The sequence below is a fragment of the Triticum aestivum genome, chromosome 1D, assembly GCF_018294505.1.
Source record: "Triticum aestivum cultivar Chinese Spring chromosome 1D, IWGSC CS RefSeq v2.1, whole genome shotgun sequence".
NCBI classification, from domain to species: Eukaryota; Viridiplantae; Streptophyta; class Magnoliopsida; order Poales; family Poaceae; genus Triticum; species Triticum aestivum.
In genome coordinates this window covers 451,813,509-451,823,950 of record NC_057796.1, presented here as the reverse complement: position 1 = coordinate 451,823,950, position 10,442 = coordinate 451,813,509, and the positions used below count along the sequence as shown (strand labels likewise).

The 10,442-nt window shown below is 47.9% G+C and overlaps 2 protein-coding genes across 2 annotated transcripts; both read right to left on the bottom strand.

Moving 5' to 3' along the window:
- Positions 1 to 5,671: 5,671 nt before the first annotated feature.
- On the bottom strand, positions 5,672 to 7,104 carry LOC123182854 (probable methyltransferase At1g27930). Its single transcript, XM_044595526.1, has one exon. It carries the CDS (start codon positions 6,834 to 6,836, stop codon positions 6,021 to 6,023), a length of 816 nt encoding a protein of 271 aa, XP_044451461.1. The 5' UTR covers positions 6,837 to 7,104; the 3' UTR covers positions 5,672 to 6,020.
- A 749-nt stretch (positions 7,105 to 7,853) lies between these two features.
- Positions 7,854 to 9,877, bottom strand: LOC123182853 (probable polygalacturonase At1g80170). Its single transcript, XM_044595525.1, has 7 exons — positions 9,636 to 9,877; positions 9,428 to 9,559; positions 8,940 to 9,348; positions 8,771 to 8,852; positions 8,579 to 8,687; positions 8,355 to 8,477; positions 7,854 to 8,242 (listed from the first exon to the last, which is right to left on the bottom strand). The coding sequence occupies exons 1-7, from the start codon at positions 9,780 to 9,782 to the stop codon at positions 7,940 to 7,942; spliced, it is 1,305 nt and encodes a 434-aa protein (XP_044451460.1). The 5' UTR covers positions 9,783 to 9,877; the 3' UTR covers positions 7,854 to 7,939.
- Between the last annotated feature and the right edge of the window lie 565 nt (positions 9,878 to 10,442).

Here is a 10,442-nt window from a genome sequence, read left to right as displayed (position 1 = left end):
ACCTTGTGGACACGGATAACCCACAAGTATAGGGGGTCATTTGTAGCCTTCTCGATAAGTAAGAGTGTCGAACCCAATGACGAGCTAAAGATAGAATTTATATTCTCTTCAAGTTCCATCAACCATCGATACAACTCTACGCACACTAACGTTTGCTTTACCTAGAACAAGAAATAAAACTAGTTTGCGGGAATAAAACTATAAGTATTTTGCAAGATAAGAAAAAGTTAATTGGTTTAGTAGAGAGCTTTTGTAGAACAATTAGAAATATTTGTCCCTAGGCAATTGATAACTAGATCGGTAATCATTATTGAATTTTATATGAGGGAGAGGCATAAGCTAACATACTTTCCATACTAGGATCACATGCACTTATAATTGGTACTCTAGCAAGCATCCGCAACTACTAAAGATCATTAAGATAAAACCCAACCATATCATTAAGTGTAAAGTCCTCTTTAATCCCATACGCAAAAACCCACTTACCCGAGTTTGTGTTTCTGTCCCTCACGCAACTCTGTTAGTAAGCAAACCATAAACATATTGCAACACCCTACAAAGGAATCCCACATGTTTGTGCAGAACGAAGGGCACCATAGGACAACACCAAAATAAAACATACAACTCAAACCAATCATGCTCATCAATCAACCCATAGGACAAAACGAATCTACTCAAACATCATAGGATGGCAACACATCATTGGATAATAATATGTGGCATAAAGCACCATGTTCAAGTAGGGGGTATAACGGGTTGCGGGAGAGTGGACCGCTGATAATAGATGAGGGAAGATGATGGAGGGGTTGATGAAGATGACAGAGTTGTCGGAGTAGATCGCTGTCACGATGGTTCCCTCCGACGGCATTCCGGTGCCACCGGGAGAGAGAGGGAGACAGCCCTTTCCTTCTTCTTCCTTGGCTTTCCCCCTATATGGGAGAAGGATTCCCCCTTCTGGTCCTTGGCTTCCCGGTCCCCAAGGGGCGGGAACTCCTCTAGATTGGATCTCTCTCCTTGTTTTCTTCTCTGTTTTGTGTTCATGTTTTCTGACTGAACACCGTTTCTTAAATATCCGAAGATCCGTAGCTTCGATTGGGCTGAAATTTTGAGGGATTTTCTCCGGATATTAGCTTCCTTGTGGCCAAAGGATACCTCCAATCGGCTTACGAGGGAGACACAACCCTAGGGTGGGGGGCACAACCCTTGAGTTTGTGGGGCCTATGCCCCCCTTCTGTTGATTCTTGCGCAAAAAAATCCCATACATTCCAAAAAGAATTCTCCGTAAAATCTTATCGCGTTTGGACTTCGTTTGATATGGATTTTCTGCGAAATACAAAAACATGCAAAAACAGGACTGACACTGGGCACTAGATCAATATGTTAGTCCCAAAAATAATATAGTTTTTTGCCAAAAGTATGTGAAAGTTGTAAGATAATGGCATGAAAGAATAAAAAGTATAGGTACGACGGAGACGTATCAGACACCAAGCTCAATTTTGGCCGGTGTAGATCGCCTAGGCCGACACGGTCATTGGACCTCCCAGGAAAGGCGTTGAGATGGACCAGGAGCCAGAGGGGAATCAGGGGGCTGCAACTCCAGCAGTTCGCGCCGCTTGAGCGACGAGTAGTCCGGATGGAGCCTCGGCTCGGCGGTGGTCACGCCGATCGAGTGGGGCTCGCCTGGCCGCTAACCGACATCAGCGGGCGACGTTGGTGCGGCGGCAAGAATTTTGATCGGCAAAGGGGCATGGGAATGACTGGAATCGGCGGGAATGTGCAACGATGTTCCGAGGTTCCACAACGGACGCGGGGTCGTGGCGGGCTGTCCCGACTGACGGGAACGGGCAAAGGGGTAGCGGTGGGGCTCGGGGCGGCCAAGGGAGTGGCGTCGACAGCGGGAGAATCGGCCGATGCCGAGGTGGGGTACGAAGAGGCGGCGGTGGGAAAGTTTTGGATCGGGTGGTTGGGGTTCGGTTATGGTTTTTGATTTTTGGTCCTCTACTAGTGGTGACCCAAATATATAATTTCTATAGCATTTTTGGTTAGGACAAAAAAAACTGTGGCAATGCAGAATTGGTCTCCTCTTGTGGCCTTTTTTTCTTCAAAGGAAGAAAAAACATTTTTTTCATCTGTGGTTTTTGTCTCCTGTTGGTGATGCTCTAATTGTGCTTCCCGCAAAAATAAAATAAAAATAGTGCCTAAACTACATCGTCTGTTGCTGTATCACATTACAAGATTGGACAATCAGACATGGCCATGGGCGAAATGGAGATGCTCTAGCCGTAGGACACAAGAAAAAAGGTGTGGCAAGAAAATGAAGATAAAAAGAAGTATCATTTAGTTAATTGGAAAACTTGGTGTTTACCAAAAGAGCAGGGTGGTTTGGGAATCCTAAACCTAGAAGTCATGAATAAAACTTTATTGGCTAAGTTGTTTTGTAGATTAGAAACTGAAAGTGGTATCTGAGTTGATATTTTTTTAATAAATATATTTTTAAATAAATATGTTAAAAGTGGGATTGAGAAAAAACCTGGAGATTCTCAATTTTGGGGGAGTTTGATGGGGGTTAAAAAGATTTACTACCAACATGTTAAAAAGAAGTTGGGGGATGGAAAAAATACTAGGTTTTGGAAAGATTGGTGGGTGAGATCCAAACCTTTAAAGGATGCCTATCCCAAGATATACAATATTAGCTTTGACCACAATATATCTGTTGCAGAGGCCATTAGTAAAGGATGGAGTGGTTTTACCTTCAGGAGAAACCTGATTGGTGAAGCTGCTGATTTGTGGGCTAGCTTGGAAGCTAGATATGGGGAAGTAAGAATGTATAGGGGCAGAGACCAACCTTTGTGGATGCTCACAGAGAACATAAATTTTTGTGTGAAATCTCTTTATGCTTTCTTGATTAGGACTGATGTAGGTTTCCCTCACAAGTTCCTGTGGAAAATGAAAGCACTAGGGGTGTCTCAACTTGTTCGGCGCGGTCAGTTTGGTGCCTAAAGTTGTAAAATACATGAAACTGGTGCTCAAACTTGTCTGGTTGTGCAAATACGGTGCCTCCTTCCGTATCCGGGTGTACGCTATGCCGGAATGGTGTGACAGCATGGCGGTGGCCCACATGTAAGTGGCTGAGAGCAGGGGAGGAGCTGGGTAGCCTGCGCGTGAAGAATCGCGTCATATTTTATTTAATCACGTATGAAAGCCAACAGTAAAAATAAATTGCACGATTTAGAATCCATGCTGAGATCTCACGGTCGCAGATTGCATTGTACGCACAGGCTATCCACCACGCCAAAATATGAACAGTGGACTTTCATGAGGTCGAATTATATATACGGCGTTGCTGTGCAAAGGTAACTTTGGAGCACGGGCATATTGTGCCTGTTTCTCTTAAGTTCAGAGAATTGGATTTTTACAACTAAAAAAATCCAAAACCTTTTATACGTGCACACATAGAAGTATAATATATTGTGCGAATTTTCATCAAAATTCGCGTTTGTATGTCAGAGATACAAAAAAGATACATACATGCAAATTTTTGCTTGTTATTTGGCTGGAATTTTGCCTTTATTGCAGGGTATAATATAACATAATTCCGTACGAAATTTGACAGTCAGAGCACATGCATACGTTTCTGGTGTGAAAAAAGCTGAACTTTTAAGTGACAATTTTTAACCTTTAAAAAAACATTCCCAGTGGCCACCGTGCTCCGAAAATCCGCTTTGGATGCTATGTACCTCTTCAAGCTATTCTTTTATACATGACACTCGTTTGGGCCGACACAAGTTTTATTTTTATTTTTCAAGTTTGTGTTTATTTTTTGTCTTTGATATTTTTTTACCTTTTGAAAGAAGAAATGGAAGAAAAAGTTACAACTGCCGTAAACTTAAAAGAAAGCCCTAGTGCATTTCATGTTTTCGGAAAATGTTTCACATGTATTCAAAAGTTATAAAGTGTTTTCGAAATTCGTCAGATTCAACATGTTTTAGAATATGTTCATCGAGTATTAAAAAATTGTTGTGTAAAATTATCCTTACAATTCTACAAACACGTCTGACATGTTTTGATACATTTCTAGAATTTAATATTATTACACAGTAATTTTCATATATGTTGAATGATTTCAAACAAATACAATGCTGTCAATTTTTTAATAATTTTGTATTTCAGAAATACAATGAAGGTACACCATAATCATGTATCCTTCTGGTCTGGAATGAAGATATATAAATTTACGCAGTAATCTTAAATATTTGTTGAAAACTTTAAATCCACATAAATTTTTGAAAAAGTTAATTTTACCTCTTTAAAGTACACAATGAAAAGATAAAAAATAAATAAAAGTACACAGTAACTGCATATCAATAATTATTGTATTTTTGTATGGGAAAATTTGCGTGTCATAAAACTAAACAGGAACTTGGAAAAAAATAAAAAATAAAACAGATGGATTACGCATCAGAAAAATTGCAAAGCAACACGTGGAATTGGTCTACAAAATTTTCTTGCTATTACTTGTACATACCAGATAGTTTGCCACGTTTGGTAACCTGGAGGTGCAGGTTCTAAACACTGTCATGGAGATTTTTTTCATGTTATTTCTCTCTAGCATAAACTGTATTTGAGGGCTTTCCTACATGATTAAATGAAATACAACGGATCTTTCTGCAAAATAATTCCTTCCCGCACGTATCCACTTACATGTGGGCCACTGCCATGCTGACACTTCACGAGGGAGGGTGTATGTTTGAATACGGAAGGAGGCACCGTATTTGCACGATTGGACAAGTTCGGGCACTAGTTTTATGTATTTTGCAACTTTAGGCACCAAACTGACCGTGCAGGACAAGTTTAGGCACCTCCGGTATATTTAACTCTTTGTGGGCTAGCTTGGAAGCTAGATATGGGGAAGTAAGAATGTATAGGGGCAGAGACCAACCTTTGTGGATGCTCACAGAGAACATAAATTTTTGTGTGAAATCTCTTTATGCTTCCTTGATTAGGACTGATGTAGGTTTCCCTCACAAGTTCCTGTGGAAAATGAAAGTCCCTGCCAAAATTTGAATGTTCTTTTGGCTGCTTGCTAGACGAAGTATTTCAACTAAAGATAATCTGATTAGAAAAGGATGGAAAGGGGGAAAACATTGTGTTTTCTGTGGACAAGATGCGAACATTAATCATTTGTTTTTTGATTGCTCGCTGCTAGATTGATTTGGAGTCTGGTCAAATGTTCTTTTGATCTTAAAACAACTCCAAAAAATTTAAATGAGTATTTGAATATCTGGATAAAGACATTTCAGAAACCAGAAAAACAACTGGTGCTGGTTGGGGTTTCTGCTTTGTTCTGGTCCATTTGGAAATGCAGAAATGATATTGTGTTTAGATTAAAAAATCATGATCCCATGATTATCGTTCATACCATGTGCAACTAGGTTATTGATTGGTCAATTTTGCAGAAAAGAAGCCCGGATGAAAAGCTAATGCTGGGGGCAAAAACTAATCGAACGGGTGGCAAGTGAGATTTACCGAGGGTCGCAAGGATGGAGGCCAGGAGTGTGAAGGCTGGGCTACTGACGATGTGCTTCGGCTGGATGTACTTCGTTCCTGTTCACTAGTGTCGTTCTCTGTTATCTCTGAACTTGTCTTTGCTTTGTTGGGAGCCTTGTTATTCTGTAATAGGGTTCAGTTGTCGTCGGAGCCCCTCTTTTATTAAAAAAAAGGACACAAGAAAAATTGTATCTCTCGAAAAATTTACGAATTTTTAAGATTGGAGACAAACTCATGCCTCTTCTGTTGCTGTATCACATTACAAGATCACAGACAGCCAGACATGGCCACGGCCGAAATGGTTGCAAGTTCGCAACAGCTTCACCAATCTGCATTTTCTTCGCCATCAAGATTTTCAGTCTCTCCGTGCAGCATTCCGGTGCCCGTGGTCGGGGCCTGCAGCTGGACGAAGCCCTCCTTGCCGACATGTCGTGCCCTGCCCACCGCCGGCGATCTTGCTCCGCTTGCTCAGGTTACAAGATCTGAACCCGAGCACTCGAGCAGAACGCATCCGGCGGCCCGCCGGCGGCGACACGGAAGTGCCAGAGGCGCCCCTTGGCGGCGACGAGGTTGTCCTCGCAGAGGTACTCCCTGGCGTACCACCGCTCCACCGTCCGGTTCATGTCGTGCACCGCCACGTCCACCGCGCCGCCCGCCGCCGCGCGCGCTAGCGCGGCCGCGGTGTATATGGCGCCCATCCGCCCCGGCTCCCCGGGCCCGGCCCCGCTCGGCCCGTCGACGACGACCACGTCCCACCGCGCGTCGAGCACCTCCCGCGGCAGCGAGGTCAGCGCCAGCCGGCAGCCGGACTTGCGCACCGTCCCCGTGGGGCGCCCGCACACGGGGCTCGCCCGCGCGCGCCGCAGCAGCGCCCACGCCTCCCCGGCCGGGTCGGGGTAGCTGGCCCGGTGGACGGCCGCCGAGCCGCGCCCCGCGAGCACGCGCCGCGCGCTGTCCGCGTCCTCCGCGCTGTCGGTGACGAAGGCGGTGGCGGCGCCCTGCCCGGAGTTGACGGCCGCGAGCGCGAGGAGCTGCGGCGAGAGGCCGAACACGAGCAGCCCGCACGGCGCGCGCGCGGCGACGACGGAGCGGAGCAGCGCGAACTCCTTGGCGTTGAGGCCGTCCGTGGCCGCGGTGCCGTTGCCGGAGCCGGCGGCGTCCCAGGCCGAGCGGCCGGGGCGCGCGGGCGACGACGATGCGGAGTGGGTGAGGAGGAGCAGCTTGATGAAGGAGAGCGTGGAGAAGACGATGAGGATGGTGGTCAGCAGCTGCTTCGGCGACATCATCATCTTGTTTCTTGATGCTGCTGCTCAATCTCTTCTCGATCTGGTGTTCCTCCTTCAAGCAGATCTCGTCTGCATCTGCAGCTCTGAATTCTTCTTCTTTTCTGAGAAATATTTGCTCCCAAATCTGAATCTGGTGTGTGGCTTTGGTGACTCTAACCTCTGCTGATCGCTGTCCGGCTGGTGGGGTTTGACTTTATTTCGCGCTGGCTGTTTCCCTCGCTGCTGACTCCGTGTCACTTTCCGCGACGTGGTTGAGGTGCTGTTGAGTTCTTCAGTGAATCTATGGGCAAATTTGACAATTTTAATCTGTGGATAAAATCATTTCATAAAATGAACTGCTTCTAAAAGAATTTCACTCAGATGACCTTTTTGAATGGCGCCCGACACGAAGGCGCCACACTAAATTGTGCTACACTGTATAATGTGGCGCATAGCTCTCAGGCACTGCACACTGACTTAGTAATTTTTGAATCACACGGATGTGACGCTGGCTAGGCGTGCAGCGCCTGTCAGTTAGGCGCTGCACAGTAGTGTGACGCCTTCGTGTCGGGCGCCACTCAAAAAGGTCATCTAAGTGGAAAAAATTTAGAGACAGTTCATTTTGTGAAATGATTTTATCCACAGGTCAAAATTGTCAAATTTACCGAATCTATGATACTACTCTCTACGTCCACGAATAAGTGTACTTTTACTTTTTGTTTTAAGTTAAAGTTTGAAAATTTGACTAAATTAGTACTCCTTTCTTCTATATGACATCAAATTGGTATTTTATGAAACTACATTTCAAAACGAATCTAGTGATACTAATTTAACGTCATAAATGCTGCTCGTTTTTCCTATAAAGTTGATCAAAGTTCTAAAACTCTAAAGACAAAAGCTAGACGTATATTTATTCGCCGACCGGGGAAGTATACTGTTGTGTTACCTTTGGTTGGACAAATGGACAACTCATGGATATTATCATATTTTTGTTTTGTCTTGGAAATTATGCTTGACTTTGAAGGCATGTTCATTTATATCTATCTCAAACAAAAAATGATTTATTTCATGAATCCACACACACCGCATACAAGCTCGCACTACAATATCAAATTCTGGGAACAGTTTCACCAATCAGCAGCATCTTCTCCGTCTTGAGCGTCTCCGGTGGTCGGGGCCGCCTGCAGCTGGACGAAGTCCTCCTTGCCGAGGCACGACTCCGGGAGGACGTCCCCGACGTGCTTCCCGAACGCCTGGTGGCAGAACGCGGACGTGCTGCCCCCGCCGGCCGTCGTCAGGTTCACCCCGTCCAGATACAGGCGCCTGCACGGCATGGCGTCGCTGCACGCGAACGTCACCGCCCGCTCCGTCGCCGACGTGCCGGTGATGTCGATGTAGTTGATGTTCTCCACCGCCACCGCGCTCCCGTTCTGCACCACGACAGAGTTACAAACAAGTTCAGAGACGCGCACGGCGTTCTGCTGCTAGGCAGTGAAATGCACCATCGGATTCAGACAAGACGGCCGGCGAGCTCAGTCGTACCGGCGTGCCGCATTGAGTTCCCCGGTTGGCAGCGGAGTAGTGCTGGTCGATGACGATGGGGTTGGCCACGTTCCTCATCATGATCTGCGCGAACTTCACCTTGCGCGCGAAGCCGCAGCCGTCCTGAAGGATGAACAAGAACATCACAGAAAAATGTTACCATGTCACACGGCCATTCTTGGTTCAGATGAGAATTTTGGCTATTGGTTTGTGCTTTGTAGTACCTCGTAGGTCTTGACGCGTACGCCGTTCTTGGTGTTGGAGATGAACATGGTGTCCGTCTTGATCTTCTCTATCTTGTGATTACTCTGGTTCTCGCCCAAGCCTCCAATGCTGACGATGAGGAAGAAGAAGATGACACATTCAGCTTAAGATTTGATGAAAATTCTAGTATTTGCAAAGAGACGACACATTACCTGATGCCGAGGCCAGGCCCGCAGGAGATGGCTCTCAGCCGGACATCGGAGCAATTGCCCACAATCGACACGCAGTCGCCACCTGAAAATGACACACAAAATATAAACACCAGCAGAATTCGCCTGCCAGAGAAAATTTCAGTTCAGATTCAGAACCAGTGCAGCGTACCTACGGAGAAGAGGTCATCCTTGATGTGGACGTTGGTGGAGCTGACGACGAGGACGCCGGCGGTGCCGGGGCTGTACTCCGGCGAGGTGACCCGGAGGTAGTTGGCCTCGACGTTGTAGCAGCGGGTGAAGACCAGGTGCTGCCGCTGGCTGTTCTGCAGCGTGAGGCCCTTGACGCTCACGTCCTGGCAGTCCTCGAAGTGGAGCGCCATGGGGGCGACCTCGTGCTGGCGGTACGAGGTGCAGTTCTCGTCCTCGCAGGCCCCCGCCCACCATTGATGGCCCCGGCCGTCGACGATGCCGCCGCCGCTGAGAGACAGGTCCCCCACGCCGGTGAAGTGGAGCCACCTGCCTTGGTCGCCGTCCTCCCACTCCTCCGGGCTCTCCGGCGCGATGATGTTCCCGGAAATCTGCGAGGCACGAATTAGCTAGAGTGTACTGTGACTGTGACTGTGACGTGGCGGAGGGAGAAGAAGGGGGAATGAATACCATGAGCTTGATCTCGCCGCGGCAGGGGCCGGCGAGCGTGACGGGCCAGATCTGGTAGGACTTGCCGGCGGGGACGTTGAGGTAGGTGTTGCCGCCGGTGGCGCACGCCGCCTCCCACGCGTCGACGAATGCCTGGAGAAAACAAGGGGAGAGTCAACGGAATGCCGCCGTGCCGCCCGAGATCGATGGCACTCGCGGCGTCGCGCACCTGGGTGTCGTTGGCAATGCCGTCCCCGACGGCGCCGAAGTCGTCGAGCGAGAGCAGGACGCGGGCCTCGGCGGCGCCCGGCAGCAGGAGGGCGACGGCGCCGGCGAGGGCCGCGAGCAGGAGCGGCGCACTTGCAAGAAGCGCCATGCTGCACGCACGAGCTCAGTCACGCTGCTGCTGCTCAGTGACGGAAGCTGATTTGGCGCGAGCTGAGTTCGGCGAGTGGGGGGCAGCGGCAGGGCGGGTGGAGGATAAGGGCGCGCGGGCGAACGGACGGACACGTGGGCGCCAAGGGCCAAGCACGGCGTCGCACGATCGACTCGAGTACAGAACGAAACAAGATCCGGATCTGCGGGAGGAGCCATCTCTCGCCCGTGCACCTGCGATCGCCGGACGATCAGCCCGGGCCTGAATCACGTGGGGATTCTTCTCCCGGCGATCTGTTTGACTTTGTAGATGGACGATCTTGGCATTCATTTGCAGCTTGATACTCAACTTCATAGAAGTCAAGGAGAAGAAGCGCGATCTAGCCAACTTGGGCATCATGATCCACCAATCGTGAAATGGGCTCTTTATTTTTAGAGTAAATTCTATTTATTTTTTACCCCGAGATTGATCTTTGTGACAGATATTATTCATTTTTCAAGAAATTCTTGCCACATTTTACCCCATACCGCAGCTTTCCCCATTTTGTGTTGTTTTCGAGTTGTTCTTTTATGAGTCGAATTGCTTAACGCTGACCCGTACTGCAACGACTTGTAACTTGGGCCTCAGTCCGTGGGCCGAGGGACCGGCGCATCGTACTCA

What these genes read in the sequence shown, in the direction of transcription:
- LOC123182854 (XM_044595526.1), bottom strand. Translation starts at nt 6,836, where the DNA reads ATGATGATGTCGCCGAAGCAGCTGCTGACCACCATCCTCATCGTCTTC.
- LOC123182853 (XM_044595525.1), bottom strand. Translation starts at nt 9,782, where the DNA reads ATGGCGCTTCTTGCAAGTGCGCCGCTCCTGCTCGCGGCCCTCGCCGGC. An exon ending in GGATGACCTCTTCTCCGTAG is followed by an intron (nt 8,853 to 8,939) that starts GTACGCTGCACT and finishes TGTCATTTTCAG; the next exon opens with GTGGCGACTGCGTGTCGATT. An exon ending in GGGCCTGGCCTCGGCATCAG is followed by an intron (nt 8,688 to 8,770) that starts GTAATGTGTCGT and finishes CCTCATCGTCAG; the next exon opens with CATTGGAGGCTTGGGCGAGA.